This window comes from Anas platyrhynchos, chromosome 6 (assembly GCF_047663525.1).
Source record: "Anas platyrhynchos isolate ZD024472 breed Pekin duck chromosome 6, IASCAAS_PekinDuck_T2T, whole genome shotgun sequence".
In the NCBI taxonomy this organism is placed as follows: domain Eukaryota; kingdom Metazoa; phylum Chordata; class Aves; order Anseriformes; family Anatidae; genus Anas; species Anas platyrhynchos.
In genome coordinates this window covers 32304247-32321837 of record NC_092592.1, presented here as the reverse complement: position 1 = coordinate 32321837, position 17591 = coordinate 32304247, and the positions used below count along the sequence as shown (strand labels likewise).

At 42.2% G+C, this 17591-nt stretch overlaps 1 protein-coding gene across 32 annotated transcripts in view; it reads right to left on the bottom strand.

Annotated features, from left to right (window-relative positions):
• The window catches only part of TCF7L2 (transcription factor 7 like 2), a 177110-nt gene that overhangs the window by 5318 nt on the left and 154201 nt on the right, over positions 1–17591 (bottom strand). For 5 of the 32 annotated variants that reach the window (XM_038180941.2, XM_038180934.2, XM_038180932.2 and 2 more), the window contains 7 exons: positions 17364–17450; positions 10914–11054; positions 10266–10425; positions 9343–9462; positions 4486–4534; positions 3885–3935; positions 2655–2727 (listed from right to left, as the gene is read on the bottom strand). In XM_038180941.2, the coding sequence (XP_038036869.1) occupies positions 2655–2727; positions 3885–3935; positions 4486–4534; positions 9343–9462; positions 10266–10425; positions 10914–11054; positions 17364–17450 (681 nt within the window). Of the gene's footprint in view, positions 1–1107; positions 1133–1986; positions 2061–2654; positions 2728–3884; positions 3936–4481; positions 4535–9342; positions 9463–10265; positions 10426–10913; positions 11055–17363; positions 17451–17591 lie in introns of those variants that run through there. The other 27 variants (XM_027460635.3, XM_027460628.3, XM_027460629.3 and 24 more) reach the window with 20 other exon arrangements.

Below are 17591 nucleotides of genomic sequence, written 5' to 3'. Positions count from 1 at the left end.
GACAGCGTCAGAAAAGCCAATAATGCTGCAATTGCCATGAGTGAAAGCCACAGATGAGGACAAGGGTTTATTTGTTTGCTGTGGGCAAAGATGTCTCAGTTTCTGTTGTACTAGCAAACTGCACATCTTTTGCACCTTCCTAGAATGCGCTACAAAAACTACCATGCTATCAAATGCAATGTTTTAATGGTTAGGACCACAGCTAGGAAAGAAATGCTCTAAAATCTACCCAGTAACAAAATGCCTCCATGCATTAAAACAACAAGAAAACAAAACAAACAAAAAAACTGTATCGGTAGGCCTCCAGTTATCAACTACACCGCTGAAAGGTGCTGCACTGCTCTTAACTAATTCTGAAATAGATCTAAAGGAGTGGTCTCTAATGTGCAGTAAAGATTTCTGATCAAAACCTGGCATAAGTTAAGAGAGGGTTTATGCTTGGTGTGTAACCTAAGTGCTGCACAGACTGCAGGAAAAGTCCCCTTGCTGATAAAATGCAGTTTTAAAAGCCTGACGTTTCCTTAAACTGCTAGGGAAAGATAAAGCAACACAAACACGATGTGCCCCCATTCTGGTGCTTGGCATACTGAGCCTACCACGCTTCAGATATTGTATCTCTAGACTACACAAATATCTGTTGAGAGCATGTAGTAAATTAACCACAGAATAAAGCCCAATTAAACACTGCATTGGCGTTTAAGCCTTCAGTCAGCATAAGTCTCCTGACACAGGGAAAGTGCTTACTCAGCTTTTCTGGTCTGAACTCTTCTTCCTTTCCTTTCCTTAAGCTTTAAGAAACCACAACTTTCAAAACCCATTTAACATATATACTGGTATCTAACACCTCAACCCCGACACCCAGTACTAGCATTACTCAAATGGGACGTTTTTGGTGCCTTATCTCGTATTTTGACATACAATACCACCCCTGGTTCATGTTTTCCTCGACACTAAGCACAAACAAGACTGCGTGCATACACAAAATATGATGAACATCTGATCTACATTCTAAATGAGATGAAGCACATGGGACTGGCATGAGTAAGAGGGGAAAATGTGGGAGAGGAATCACTACACATAGAGTGTGGTTTGGGTTGAAATACCTACCATCATAATATTCCAAATTCAAAGACTGCTTGTATCAGAACAAAGAAACAACAAATTTAACCAAATGCGATCATATAAGGAAAAAGGAATGAGAAAAGAACTACTCGGTATCCCTCCACCAAGAAAGAAGCATGTACTGAGTTATACATGAAATTAAATTCCAGTAGAACATGGGCTGTCGAAATTTGGGCTCTCTGATGTCTTTCACCTCCTTTTAATGCTGGAAACTGTCCTACTAAAGCTGGAATTAGTTTTGTCTAGAGCTCAAGAGTTTACAGCTCACATGCTGGGATAAAATTTAGAAAAAAAATAATTTCAGGGAGAGAAAAAAAAAAGACATCAGATCATTTAAAAAAGTGTTATCTATATAAGCCTTACCAAGGCATATAAACCCATAGGTAGGGATTTAATTTTGCAAATAACACCAAAAAAGTGTTACAATATAAGCTGTAAACACTGGCTTTTATATCTATAATCATTTGAAAAATACTAGTGCTGCAGATCCCAGAACAGCCTTTGGAGGCAGTGGACATAGACCCAAACAAAAAACAAAATATAGATGTCCAGCTAAATCTTTTTTGCTGACAATCTGGAGGGAAAAAAAAAAAACAACAACGACAAAACCAACTGCCAGCTAAAAGCACTTCAAGTTTTCTTGTTCCCAGTTCTACCACCAGGGAGAGGTTATTGGTAAAGAAAGAGAGAAAATGGCATTAAATTAGCAAGAAATTCCAAGGATCAAAGATTATTAGCAATTGATGCTGTGGGAGAGAGAAAGGTGGGGAGTGGGGAAAAAAGATTAAAAAAATAAAATCACACAAATGCACTAAGAGGACAGATTGCTTTTATTTCCCCAAAGGCCTAATGGGTAGTATTATACCTGCATGGTTTGCACCATAAACTCTGTCGGTCAAGCCCGAACAATGCCCGACACTTCTTTGGAGTATTTGCATCTGTTAGCATAAGGTAAACACAAAAAATACAACACAATGGTGGATAGAGCTCATTTGGACTGTGTAATCTTAGCTACAGCTACGTTTAGGTTTTAATCACCTCCGTTTTATTTGGTAATCTCCCCTCATACCAAGGGCACGAATAAACAGGACTTTGACAATGAGCCAAAACAAAACCAAAAATCTCCGACACCGCTGTGCGTGTGTCCAGTGTCGGCACCGCACTCGGTGCCGTGCTACCGAGGGCTTTGGGGGCGCCTCACGAAAATGTGACTTTCCTGGATTGGAGGCCGGGAGGGCAGGGCTGTGTTTGAGCCAGGGATCAGAGAGGCTTAAGGCTGATGCTGTTTTACAGTGGGTTTTTGGCTAGCAGCAGCAAAGAGGAAGGAAAAAAAAAAAAAAAAAAGAAAAACCAACAAAAAAAATAAGCAAAACCTTTTCAGAGAGACGATAACTCATGGCAGTGTCCCACTCCCTTGTGTCTTCTAGATCACAACACAGAGCTACAAAGCAACAAGGCAGGAAAAAAAGGGGAAAGTACCAAATAAACCAGCTGCAAATCAGCCATAGCGAGTCTGGGAAAACTATACACACCTGCAGGGGCCGCACCAGTTATTCTGTTGATCAAGGCCAAAGCGCGCTCGGCATTTCTTAGGAGCGCTCAGGTCTGAATGAGTTCAAGAAAAGCGAGCAGAAAAGGGGGAGAGGAAAAAGAAAGGGGAGAGGGGGAGAGAGAGAGAGAGAGAAAGAGAGAGAAAAGGGGAGAAAAAAGAGAAAGATAAAAATAAGGAAAAAATAAAAATAAAAAAGGGAATAAAAATCAATGTCCTCGTTATTAATTGCAAAATATTGACTTTTGATTTAAAAGTTAAAAAAGTGATAATCACATTTTTATTCAACTCTTGAAATTAGCTGTTGCAATTAAAGCTGCAGTATCCCTTTATAAAGGACTGTTTCTTTCCCTTTTAAAAGAGCAGGTAGAGGAAAGTCATTGTGGCTGGTCTAACAGGATGTTTCAGGCGAGATTTATTTGGGTTGGTTTTTTTTTTATTCTCTTTTTTGAGAGGGGAAAAAAGGAAGAAAAGAAGCTGAGTATGGAAGTTAGATCCTGAACATGCTTTTTTCTTCAACTCAGATACAAAATAAAAATAAATAAAAAAAGAGAAAAAAAAGAAAAAAAAAAAGGAAATTATATCTCCTGGGATAATGCAGCTTTTGGAATAACATTCAATTTATTTCTTTCTATTAATTTGTATTTAAAAGAATGGATAAGAATAAGCAGATTGCGAAATGAGCATGTTAGTATCAGCCAGAAAATAAAACGTAAAGCATGGCAAGGTGCTGAGTTAGTAGAGCTAGTGAATTGCAATGAATAGGCTTGAGCAGAAAGGCAAAAAAAAAAAAATCAAAACTAAAATAATAATAAAAAAAATGCGTACGCATGCTAATGTGAGAAGACTTAGTGGGAGCCATGAAAAATGCCATTAGATTAAGGAGGTTCATTACTGACTTGCTTCCATTCTTTATCAGTCTCTTTAAAGAAATACTGCATATTCAATTTGCACAGTTAGTACAACTCTTGCGTTATTTTACTGTATTACGTTTTAATAGCAATTGTTACAAAAAGATGAAAACAAAATTAAAAAAATACTATCAAACATATAATAGATATAAAGATAAATAGATAATAAATATAAAAACGTGTGGATGGTATTTTTTTTCTTAATGTCATAAGTGTTTAATGTTAAAGTCTATAATGGCAGGAAAAAAAAATTAAAAAGCAGTTTATAAACTATTTTAAATGACTCAAAATGACGTTAGCACCTGTAATCGGAGGAAGTGAAAGGCAAGGATTTAGGAAACATTCGCTGTGTTCTGAAAAAAAAGAACAAATTATACAAAGGCTTCAAAAAAATTAAGTCAGGGCTTCTTCAAAATTGACTATGAGATTGCCTATGCAGTATTTCTAATTTCCTATATAGAATGGCAAACCTCCTTAATTTAAAATGGGTGCGATTTACCACTGTAAGGCATGCATCAGAACATACAGGTACAGCCCAAATTAATACCAAACACATACATACGTACGTACACGCACACACATATGCGCAAAATAAGCAGACAACTTTATCAACAACAGCATAGGCATTACCACTATGGATCTGCAGTTAAAGGCTGGGTAATTACTAGGAATAAATTTGGCTAACGTCACAAGAGGCTCTTACATGCAATGGCTTGGTTACTAGTTTTAGAAGGGCAGTAATGTGTAAATAACTAGAGTGCATTAAAAAAAAGGCTGCCTGCTATAGGGACCGGCTCCCCGTGAGGCCAGGAGACTCGAGCCCACCTCCCCCGAACCTAGGAGCGTCATACCGGGACTGCCACACTTCCACTAAGCGAGATATTTAGACTTATTTTTACTTACCGTTGGTCTCTCCTGGTTGCTTATCCCTTTTCCTCTTCTTCTTCTTGCCCTGCATGACACACACACAAAGGAGAAGGATTAAAACCAAGCCGAGACAAAGCCACATATCCTGTGAGGTGGCACAGAGCGATAGGGATGGGGCCGGAGGACACCAGGAGCTGAACCCACTCCCCCCATCCTAGCGGGGCCAAGGGGTCCCAAGGGGATGCTTGTGCCATGGGGACGGCTCTGCCTGCCCCCCACTCCATACCAACACCCACCCCAAAGCCACAAGCAGCTGGAGGGGGTGCTGGCAGGCTTGCAAGATGCTCCTTTTGAGATGAGATTGTAATGACGGCACGCATTTGACACACACAATCCTGCACCTGGAAGTTTCACAAGTTACTTGTGGCCCCGTATGTGTGAGGCGGGGTGGGGAAGAAATGGGAACAGAGGAGACTGAAAGATGGGGGATGCATGGGTGAGGTGGGAGTGAGCCCTCAGAGTGCCCTGGCACCCAGTGTTGACTGCTAAAGCAGACAAGGGAGCTGTGATAATGAGCAACACCTAACCTGCAGGTCTGTAAGTGCACTCACAGCCTAGGGAACAAGGCCAAGAAAAGGAAAAAACACAGATATAACCAAGACCCTTTCCACATTTTGCTTGAGCGCAAAGAAAACAAGCAGTATTTTGCTAAACTGTGTCTATTTTCCAAATACTGCCCAAGGAGATGATGTGATTTGTCACAGCCTCTAACTGGAGGGAGGAAGGGAACAGACAAGGTCGGGTAAGCAGGAGCTGGTCGCTCCTCAGTTTGGAGAGGACACAACCAGGAGCTCCAGCCTGAGTTCTAGGGAAACCCAACAACCGTCTTCTAAGAGGAGTTATAAAGTGATAAGCATGGCTCAAAAGAGAAGTTGTTTTCTAAGAAAATTCTTCTAACGCTGAACTACAGAGTCTGCAGAGTACAAAAAGGCCAGTGCAAGATGATAGAGTCATTTTGTTTTTATAGCTCGCCAGCTACTAAAAGCAACAACTTTGGGGCCAGCAATGTCGACTGCGAGCAGTGTGGGGATTCCTGCTTTTGAAGATGTGGTGGTAGGAGAAGTTGGTGAACAGACACCAGACAAGCAGTCCCTTGTGGGCAAGAGGGAACAAACACATCTTGGAAGAAGGAATCTCAGAGCACTTTTGAAGGGCTGGACGTATCTGTGGGGAAGCCAAAGGGTTCTCCCACATAGCGAACTTCTCAGTAGGTTGGTCTGGCTCCCAACTACAGGGTTAAGATCGGCTTCAGCTTGGCACATCCACTGTAACATTTGGCTTGCTCTGATACATATCAGTAAGAAATTCCCTCAGTGTGAATGCTGGATTCTGATCTGTTGTTGTCTTGTTTCTCCTCCCCAAAAGCCAGCTGTCTGGCGTGGGGCTTCTGTACTCGCTCCCCCTTGCTTGTAAACTGCCCCCCTGCTGTCCAGGCTGTGATAAGTACAGCCCTGTCTGAGAAAGCCTTCTTGTGATGGAAAAAGCAGTGTGCACTGTCGATTTTAAATGTCTTTCAAGCAACATGCACATAATCCTGCAGCCTGAATGCTGCTGAAAAAACATTTTGGACACCTCTGAGGCCATTTGGGGAGATATTGAAAGCTCTGGGTTAATTGCTACAGCACCCATGAGTCAAACAAGACAGGAAAACAAGACAGACAAGCACTGCTCCTAAAAATCCTGAGAATAAAATAGGGGAAAACATGGATCCTGAAGTCCATACAACACACAGAAATACAAGGGGCTCGGGCTCTGCTCCATCTACATTAATCTAAATTGACAGTAATTCTGTGAAAGTCAGTGAATTTTTCCAGCTTTACAATGTAACTGAAACCAGACAATTGCCTAAGGATTGTAAGCCTGATTTCTATTTAATCTCAAGGAGGCCACTTGCATAATTAACAGACTGCATCTTGTGGCCATCTTGATTCATTTCTCAGTGCATTTGAGGATTGAAGGGCCGGTCTAACTTGAGACCTCATCACTTTTTCACTTGATGGCCAGCCAGAACACAGGTCAGGAGCCATCAGCCCTTTACAGACTTCTTCAAGCCAGGTATTTACATACTATAACCCCTTCAGGGAGCAATCTATTAAAAATGACTGATATACGGGAATGTCAGCCAGGAACCAGGAATTTTTGGTTCCTCTTCAACAAACGCTTTCCTAACAAAGAACTGAAAAAGGTCCCACTGACTTCTCTGACGTTCTTTGCAAAGCTTATAGGGAAAAACTACCATGGTCTCTTGTTCAATTTTTGCACTGAGAGAAGATATTGCATTGCTAAATTAATATGTGGACTTAAAGAAATAATTACAGCAGCAGTTCTTCAAGCACTCGGCAGAAGACAGTTTTGTCTGTGCTTCAGATTGCCCTCCTAAGACAGGAGCAGATGGTCTGTAACATTTCTCATCATCATCCTATACAAATTCTAAGGCTGCAAGGAAATGTGGATGTACATACTTGCTAAATGTTTTGGCAGCTCTCTCGACAGGGCCAAAGCAACATGGGTTTTGACAAGACTGCAGAGTTCTTTGGTACTAATTTTCCAGACAACCGGCAGGCAAAGTGACTAGACACTTACATATACCTGAGTCCAGCACTCAGCACCGCTTAACAACTCCTATTAGATCTCAGGAAGAACGAGCGCGCCTTGTGACACCAGCAAGCCACAGGGGATTTACTGAATCCTCTTCTCTTATTTAAGAGCAGGCTGAAAGCTGCATTTCTTGAATGCAGAGCTCCTATTTCTGAAGACGTGGGCTACAGCTGGCCCCATCCTCATGCCTAATGGGAAATGCCTAACGATTTAACCATTTCAAGCACCCCAAACACGCTCCCGTTCTAGATGTGTGAAGGTCTTAAGGCGCTATGAAATGCTGAGGGAGGTGGGGAACTTGGAGAGCTCTGAACGGATGGGAGAGGGGAAAAAAAAATCCTGCAGATGATGCAATCGTGTGATGCAAAGCTGCTGCGCTCTCCTCAGGCAGGAAGGTTCCCCCTGAAGGTCACCTGGGGGTACAGCATCAAGCCGCTGGGAAAGCGACGGCTTTCTCATCCTGTCCTTTTTAGCTCGAGAAGAAAGGGTTTCTCAGTGCTCACATGGTGAGGACAAAAGTAAAGGTCCTAAGCACTTCAGGCTTTGTACATGCCCATCTGTCAGTGGCACAGTCACGGCGCAGAATGAGCATTCCCGAAGCCTCAGTCGAGCCTGTAACTCTCTTTTGAACACCCAAGATGACAATACTGCACAGTGCCGAGGAACTACCTCAAGCCTATGGTCTGACAGTCTCAGGCCATACTGTAACGAAAAGAAAGGAAACGTGTTCTTAGCAGGAGCAGTGCCTCGGTGGGCTTAAAGAGGTTTCCTCTGTCTCTGAGGAACACACACCACTACACCTCCAGCGACAAGCAAAGGAGGGAGCAAGGCAGAGCCCAACAGAAAGAAAAGATGATCGAGAAAAACAGAAGTATTTCAAAAAATGTCCTTAAGGAAATGTAGCTAAGTAAGTGAGCATGTGTATGAGTATTCTCTACTGCTGAAATGCTGGAAGAGCACGGAGAGATGCTGCTGCTCTAGGCTTTGCTGCAGACTGAGACCTGGTTTCACACACATACATGTGAAAGCACAAATGCTCAAAGAGGTAAACATTGCCACACAGAAAGCACATGGTTCATGTGACTTAGGCAAAATGGTATTTATGGTAAAATAGGCAGCGATGATGGCAATGATGGAAGAGACAGACTTCAGCAAAAACAAAACGTGTATCACTATACGTAACTAACATCAAATTTACAGATACTTGTCCCCAGACCTGCATGGAAGTCTATCTGCAAGGTAGGGAGCAAGGTTTATTCTAGAATCAGATAACTTGAAAGCTTTAGGTGTTTGTTTGTTGTTTTTTTTTTTTAAAAAAAAAAAAAGATGTTGCTATAATCCTATTAAGGAGGGTTTAGAGTTCCCCCCAGTCTACAAATATGTCAAAAATGTACGGGTTTAGGCTTGTAAACACTTATTACCAGATGCACTGCTTACCCTTCATGGAAGAAGGGGTTATATACTACCAGTAAGTGGTTACAATGCTGGCCTTACATTTTTAACAGACAGAAAATTCTACTTCTAGCTACAAAATGGGCTTTCTGAAAGGTGGATGAGGGAATCAGTCTTAAGAACACTCCATGAATTGATCACAAAGTCCAAAATACTCTTCAAAAAAAGATGAGGGGAGAAAAAAAAAAAAAAAGATTATATGGCCATGAAAAAGCAGAACACAATCGAAATATACAACAGTAGAGCGTGGAATAATTCATTTAACCCCACTTGAGAGTAAGACTTTCAAACAAGTCATGCTTTTGGTTTTGCCAGTCCTTCTCTGAAGCTAGGATAAGTCATTCTTCCACTTTCCACTATACTCTCACACAGATAAGCACAAGACACTAATTATTCATATTTTTGGTGGAAAGGAGAGGAGCCATGCTAGGGGAATTTTATTTTTTTTCTATATGTGAAATAAAATTTAAAATGACCAGCAAGCCAAATAGCATCTCCAGATGCCAGTAAAAGTGAAGGCAAGAGTTTCTTCACAGAGTTCTACTGTCATGCCCCAATTCTGACCTTTTACCAGACCCAGCCAGGAAGCCTCTTCCAAGTGGAGGGCTGTGAATTATCCCCAATAGTTTTAGTATCAGAGAGAGGGAAGCGTCCGTTGTTGTTACCAGATTGGGATCCTGAGGCACGCTTTCCAAGTAGTGCTTGTGTGCAATGTGTGGTCGTAGTTCAGCAGGTCACATATACATTTCTACAAGCTCTACTACTAAAAAAATTTCCACCTACATAGGAACCTACATAGTTATCCCGTGCGGACCAGCCCGGGTACAGCTGCATATGAAGCTGTCGTTCCTTTCTTGCTAGTTCATAGTATTTCGCTTGTTCTTCTCTGGATAACGCATGCCACTGAGGTGAAGAAAAGAGAAAAAGACAAAATAAAAAACACAAGTGTGGTGTGGGTTTTGTTTGGTTGATTGGTTGTTTTTTAAGTGTGTTAACAGCAGAATATGTTATTTATACATAAATACAGCTAGAATTGATTTTCCCAAACAAATAGATAAAACAGATGATCAGGCACACTGACATTCATATTTTATGTATAACTCCAGATTATAACTCCAGTTAACTCAGCCGAGTCAAAACTAATTGCTTCTATTCATTCAGCCCTTTCATTTTCCTGATGAGACGATTAGGAACACTAAACAAAAGCAAAGAACAGGGGAGAGGACCCAGAAGCTGAAGCACTTGTCCTAAGTCAGATTTCAGTTACAGATTTAGAGGTTCTCCCTTTCCCTTCTCCACCAGCATCCCCTCTTTTCCTCCAGCTTGCACAGTTTATGATACTTGTACCACACTTCCCAAAGACCTCCCTCTCCCCCATTTACTTTCCTGCCCATTTGTTGAACAAAACAAGAAATCTGAGATTTCTCCATCTCCCAGTCATGGAAATAACACTGAAATAATACTGCTACTAATTAACTTTCCCCACTCCCCATGAATGACCCCACCAGCAAAAAGTGTTTGTGAAAACCAAACCAAAAAAAGGCCTTTGGTATAGCTGGATTCTGTGAACACACAGTACTTCCCTTTCCATTACCAAAATAAGAGGAAAACACACCGATTCAGAAGGACACAACTCCCTCTCTCTGCAAGCGGTCCGAATCCTACCGAGGGTCAGTCCCCGTTTGTGCTTCTCCCTTGTTACCTACCCTCCGACCGAGGATTTGGTTGATGGCTGCGCTCTCTTTCAATGTGCATTCTGCTACAACTTTTGCTCTCATTTCCTTCATATACAACATAAATGCATTAAGAGGTTTCTTTATGTGTGGCTTCTTTTTCTCTTCTTCTTTTTTGGAGTCCTGATGTTTTCTGAAGGGTAAAGATACAACAGACAAAATCCTCACAGTGAGAACTCTTGTGAATTTATTAAATTAATCCCCTCAATCCCTTAACATTAATCCTCAGAAATTAGTCTCTAGAAAGAGGAACAGAAGGTTCTCTAGAGCCTTTACACTAGCTGCTACATGAGAACAGTTTTAACAGCATTATTAAAAAAAACAGTCTCATGTTTATGTAATATCACCAAGTACATCCTCAGCCCCTTGAATAACCTCAGAAAGAAATGGCCAGAAAATGGGTTCTTGCTTTATGGGGAGGGCTTGTGAGCGTGATGGTTGAGGAAATAATCACACCCCATCATCTCTGGGAACTGAAATGCTTAAAATGTTAAAAAAATATATACATTTATATATTCTACAGCAAAAACATTCGCACAAACCCAAGCCTTTCCAAAGCTACACTTGCAAAGCTGCTACTTTGGGTGTTCTAAAAGCAACACGCAAGAAGCAAAAACTTACGAGCTGTGGAGTGAGCCAACGTCGCTCTGGGAAGATTCTTGTTTGACTGTTGGTGTGACTATGGCCGGATGAGGGATTCCAGTTGTATGTAAACTATGGTGTGGCGGGACCATGTGTGGAGGAAACCTAGAGGAGAGAAAGCTGTGTAAATCGTCAGAATAAAAATGAATGAATGGGGAGGGATGTGTACACACATTTAAAAAAAAAAAAGGCATATAACAAGCACATGACAGCTAGACAAAGCATATGAAAGCTGGCAGCATTAATTAGCAATAAATTAAACATAATGACTCTTCTAATGTCATTAAAGCCAATCTTCCCCTTCATTATCATTACTGACATGAGACATCATGATTTTTAACATCTTTAACAAAAGGCAAATTCAACTGAATGAACTTGGGATGAAAGTGGAATTTCAGCTACCTGCAAGAAAATCCACTGGTCTATTTCTTTACTGAGAAATTATCTGTGGCAACCAAGGAATCAATTTTTATCATGCTGAATCACATTGTGAATTTGGGATGACATCTTTTGTTGCATATTGACAGCAAAATAAAATATTAATGCCAACACAATCTAGATGCGTTTTTGATAATCCTGATAGAAGCCTCATTAGCTACATTTTGTTGATGGAGCAAAGGAAAATAGTAATTTATGTCTGATATATCCCTGAGCCACACTGCTTTAACAGAAGTTTGGTAGATTGTGGAATTAAGCCAATTTTGGTCCACTGTGGTACCCTAGGAAGGCTTAAATTCAAGTCAAATAACAAAGTAGTTTTTCTAAAGACAAAAAATGTTGACAGCTTTATGGTCATATCCAGGGACAGGCCCCAGTCCTGCAACTGGATTCAGAGAGATGGGCAATGCTTCTCATGTATCTAATTTGGGGCCACAGCATAAACATACCACTATAAGTCAGACTTTCTAATTTTTAACTGCACTTAACAAACTTGTCAAAAGCATTATTAACAACTTATGATTATTCCTCAATTATTTCAAAAAAAAAAAAAAAAAGGTTTTGCAGTGAATAAGGAAAGCACAACAGAAGTGAGCTACTGCCTGTCCCTTAGAAACCCCCCACTGAAGTTTATACATTTCCAAGGAATGGGATCTAGCCTAACCTTTTGGCTTAAAAATACCTTCCCACAAAAAGTCCATGGCTAAACTGATCCGGTAAGCAAGATTTTTGCTATTGTTGTACCTTCCTACACTTATCCCAGACTTTGAGCCATCTTGGTCCAAATAAAGTACCCTGAGAATACAGAACATGCAATGGATAAAGAATTACATCTTCTATCATTGATATATAATGTCCTTTTTTCTATCTAATAGGGTTTAAAATGGGGTGACAGACTATGGTGAAGCAGAGCGTGCACAATTATCAGAAATACAGTGAGATTTCTTTATTTTTATTCCTCTCTTATAAATTCCATTCCTGAGCTTAAAACCCAGAAAACTCCCTAGACATTCCTTATGTTCAGAAGATGACACAGAGGTACTTTAATAAACAAGAGGTATTGTCCACAACGAGCTCTGTGCATCTTTGTCTACCAGCTGGTAGTACTCAAGATCATGAGACAGAAGTATTTTGTCTTTGAGGCACTGGTGGGAAGAGCAGGGACTGACAGGGAGAATGTGAAATTGTTCAGACTGCAGAGAATCGCAGCTCCCGTGAACAAAGACATGGAGAGAAGGAAAGGAGGAGGCTGTGAAGGCAGGGGAGAAGGAGAATGGCCACCAAAATGGTCATTCCTCTTTGGATTTTACTTTTGCTAAAGACTCATGGACACAAATATCCAAGTGGATTGTCAAAACTCTGACAAAAGAAGCTGGGAGAGAAGTGCATGTCTGAGGAAATGCTTTGATGAGCGGTAGGTCAGAATGGCAGGGAATGGTGAGGCTGCAAGAAGAGCAATATCCAGGTCCCACTTCTGCCATGGCACTAGCCCTCTGTCACCAAGACACAACCTGGACCTTTGCATTGCTTTCCTCTGCTTTCCTCTCATGGTTGGACATGGCTAGAGGTGAAGTTTGTTCCCACAGTGGATGGGGCATCCAGACACAGTGCAATGCAAACAATAAAAGCTGATAGCAAGAGTCCACAGGGGACTGCTCTTCAAAAAAAAAAATCTCAAATTTTTTAAAAAATCTGATTTGCTGACATCAGTACAAGCACTGTGATAAAATGTCGGCACACATCCTATCCAATCCTAGGCTGACTGTAAAGATCCAGAATTGAGGTGAGGGCGATGCTGCTGGGACTGGCTAGGGTTCAAACTGGAAAGAGCCAGAGATGATGGGTCAACGAAGAATGAAGATGGAGACGACAAGCCTACCTCTGCAGAGCGGGCAGGAGGAGCTTGAGTGACGTGAGGACACGGGATAGAGAGCGTATACCAGCAAGGAAGAACAGCCAAGCGCAGTAGTAGCACAAGGCCAGCGGGGTATGAGGGCCTGAATGAGGTTAGGGTCATCACTGTGGAACGGCACCCAGATAGCACAGAAGGATCGTTACAGCTGGAGTTAATGGGGACAAGAGGTGGTGGTTGTTAAGCTTTTGAACAGGACCCCGGGAAGTGTCCGTGATAACTGGGTCGTGGGCTTGCTCCCTGAACGAGGATCCGGTCTAAAATTAAAACTAAAATGCACTGAAAAGTGAATGCTGCCTACACGCTGAATTGTGTGGTCAGGAGCTCTGAAGGAAACAAATTCAACAAAATATAGGGGCTAATTTTGTCAGTTTACTTTTGATGAAGATTTAAGTATCTTCTGCTAATCAAAAATTAAGGAGGGTGAAGAAATCTGCCTAAAATGCAACTCCTCCCCCAGTTATGGGAGAAGTGTTTTCCCCAGTTACCATTTAGGAGGATGAGTATCTGCACATTGGAGGTGTGGCCGTATGGGAGGAAGGGCAGCTGAGGAGGAGATGCCTACACACACGTTGTGTGGAACCATGGCTGTAACCAGAAGGATGGCAAAACCTCACTGAGTTCAGCGGGGCTGAGACCGTACCCAGCAAACCCTACACTTCAGAGACATGGTAAACTTCATCGGCAGGCAGCTGCAGCTCAGCAATTATTTTGGGACTGGCAGTTTTCCCAAAGGAAGTTTTGTGTGCATTACCAGTGACCATTTATTATTACAGGTTGAAGATGCCCAACTGGCACAATGCTACCCATCAGATTTACATGCTCCTTCCTACGTTTGGGGCCATAAAAACGTGCTCCAAAACCCCAGGTCAATCACACCACCCCATTGGCTCCAAAGATCAAAGTGTTAGACTCCAAGTCCAAGTGCCTACTGATTTCTACGCAGACACCCAGTCACATGGCAGTAAGAATGGGGAAGGAGTGTTAATTTTTAAGTTCCTGGCCATGCTCCAACTTCAGTAATTACATTCAGCAAAAGTGAATTTCCTCTGAAATTTCAATTACAACAGGTATTTTCCACTGCCACCACTTAACTGCTGTGCAGTGTTTGTCTGGTGCAATTCTGTTAAATTATTTCCTGATTTCCTCTCCCAGCAGTTTTTTCACAGTGGGTCCACTGTTTGCCCATCAGTCAGCTAACCCTGTCTCAGTTTGCGTTACGGGCATATTACAAAGGGATAATGAAGGATCAAGAGATGTTATAAGCATATTGCATGCTTCAGAAGCGAAGGGGATGATGCTACCAGCGGAGAAAAGAGTTGTAAATGGTTAAAACAACCTGAAGACACTACCTTAATAGTTTAAACCGTTTATTAAAATCACTATTAGTCACCCATTAACCTTTTATAAACTATTCATAAGCACACTCTAACTAATGAAGTGTAATTACTAAGCTCAGGGAATATTCAGGGCTGGGAAGCGTTATGTGCTCCAAAGGTCTGCATCACAACGCAGGCAAGTGCGGGAATTCCCTTTAAAGCGAGGCTCTGGAAGGATGTGGACGGGGTCTTGGAGGACAGGGGGCTGAGAATGGGGTCTGCCCTGGATTCAGCATTCGGCCAGAGTGGAGACAGCAGCCCTGAGGCTTGTGCCTTGCTGCAGGGATGCTGCCCGCAGGGCACGTCTGCAGGCACGCCGGGCGCTCAGGGCCAGGGCTGCCCCGCTGCTGAGTGCAGGTGCTCCACCTGATACGGCAGGCATGAGAAAATTGTGTGTCGGAGCACGGTCTGCCCAGAGGGTGTTCCCAGCTGTGGGAAACCAGGAGGGGAGTTTCTGGGCTGAAACAAAGGATAAACATCTTAAATCTATTCATCGGCCTGCGTCTGCGCCTGGGCGCGTGTGTACGTATGGGCACACGTCAAGACAAAAAGAAAGGCTGTGCGCCTATACACACACCCCTCACCTTTGCCTAAGACATCCCCCCGTATTTTTTTTCTCTAGACAAGGATTCCATGAATTGCAATAAACACCCTAAAAATTCTAAGTAGCTCATTATACACCACTGTCTCCTTTTATGGCTCCAAGCCAGAATATAATGATGAGTCTTAACTTGTTAAGGACAACTAATTTTTTGTTCCTGGCTGTCTCAAGGGCTTCTCTCTTACTCACTCTCACTTTACTTCACTGTTGACATGTTTCTGTTAACTGGATGTCATCTGCCTGCCTTGATTTTATGCACAAGCAGTGGGATGCATTTTTCTGTGCAACAATTCTGCTTTGAGTTGCATTAGATTTGTCATTATTCTCTCATTTTCCCCTTGCACTTGTAACATTTCATCTATTCCTGCCTTATTTTTTGAGCCACGGTGCACCCACATTATGGTTTATACATGATCTTGCTCCCTTTGAAGCCGGCAGATTTCAGAGCCAGCCCTCGTCAGGAGAAGTGCCTGCTACCAATTTAGCAGGCTGAGGGCCCCGAGCTCCAACAACTCAATCTAAAGGGGGTCACAGGGTGGCACAAGCGAGTGTCAGCAAGTGCTGTTTAATTGCCAATCTAGGCTTCTCCATGGTGTTTAAAGTATAATGACCCATCACTTAATTCTGAGAAGTCCTGGCCCTGCTGCTGAATGGAATGAATATCAAAGGATGTGCTAGAACAGGGCAAGGAGCCTACATTTCCTATAACTGCCATAAGTATAATAGACCTCTACTTCTGTCGTCCCATTACCACAATAATGTATTTAATTTGCTGTGTACTCTTTTTAACTAGATACCTTTCATAAAGCCTATCTTGGGAATATAGCCTCCCCCCTCCCACACCCCCCCCTCCCCCAAATGACTAGCCTCTCTAATAATAATTAAACTAAATCAAGCTCTACTTTGCCTCGCACCATGCCTGCAAGCCTTTTATAGATATTAAAAAAGATTAAATAGAGGGAGGGAATCATTGTTTAAATTTGCAGCTCTCTCTCCACAACCCAGGATTTTTTTGCCTGAGCTGGGTCTATTAATTTTTTTTTTTTCAAAAAGTTGCTTTTTCCATTGTCTTTTTCTGTTTGCCGGAGCGATGTGGGCAAATTTTAATTTTTGCTTTTACTCTACTTATCTAAAAGCACACAACACAGTATTTCCCTACCCATTCAGTCACGAGCTCTAGTTACAGGTTTCCCTTGCTCAAGGAGGTGTGTTCCCCCCCACCTAATCTTCTCCTCCTTAAATCCTCTATATGCCAACCTTCACATATTAAACTGCAGAGATGGAGAGGAAGGGACAGAGAAGGGAAGAGATGTGGAACCTTGCTATGTAATGCATGCTAATTTAATTATGTGCCATCATCAAAATGGATTAGCTGTTTCAGCCCATCAGGAAAGTCTAAACCTCCACCGATTTAATTAACCAGACTGAAAATCAGATGAACAGAAAATAAAACTATCATTAGGAGCAATTAGTGATTACTTAAACATAGTGCTGCCAACCAGTTTGTAAATAAAACTAGCAGCCCCTGGAAAATTAGATGGAATTAATTGAAGGTAGGGAGGGGGAGAAATATATACTTCTAAAGCTTTAAGGGTCAGGCAGGCCCTTTCATGTTGTCTATCAGTGTTTGGAGCTTTGGTAGGGAAAATACAGCGCAATAACCTTCCTTCCAACTCTGCTTGAATGAAGAGCAGCCCCCACCCTGCTCCCCGGCCTCCCCTCTCGCACACAGAGCGCTGCTCTGGGTGATAGCCACCGAGAAAGCAAAAGGTGGCACGACTTCTCCTCCTTGCTTTTTCAACATCACATTCTCACAGCTTTTTCATTTAGTTGGCTTTTAAAGATGACTTCCTGCTCCTCCACCTCTCCCTCAAAAACAAATTCTTAAAGACCAATGAGAGCACTGAGACATCCTCTTCTGATCAAATTGGAAGGTACTGCTCGCCCTCTCCTCCTCCGCCCTACCAAAAAACTAAGGATGACTGTTTAACTGATGTGCTTTCAGGAATACGTTTCCTAGATGAAATGCCCTCCTCTAGAGAGGGTGGCAGGAGGAGTTACACTTGCTCTAGACTCAGGACCTCAGTATTTGAACTCACCTTGACATGGAAGCATTGACGGTCAGAGCTGTTGGGTAAGGGTGGCGGAAACCCCCTGTCGTGATTGGGTACACTGGCTGACCTTGCCTGGCAAAAAGAAGGGAAAGAGAGAATGAGAGAAAGAAAAAAGGGTTTAAAAAAAAAAAAACACACAACAACAACAACAAAAAACTTCTCTCTGCACACTAAGCTTTATTCTCATTTGATCAGAACAAAAATCTTGGGGAT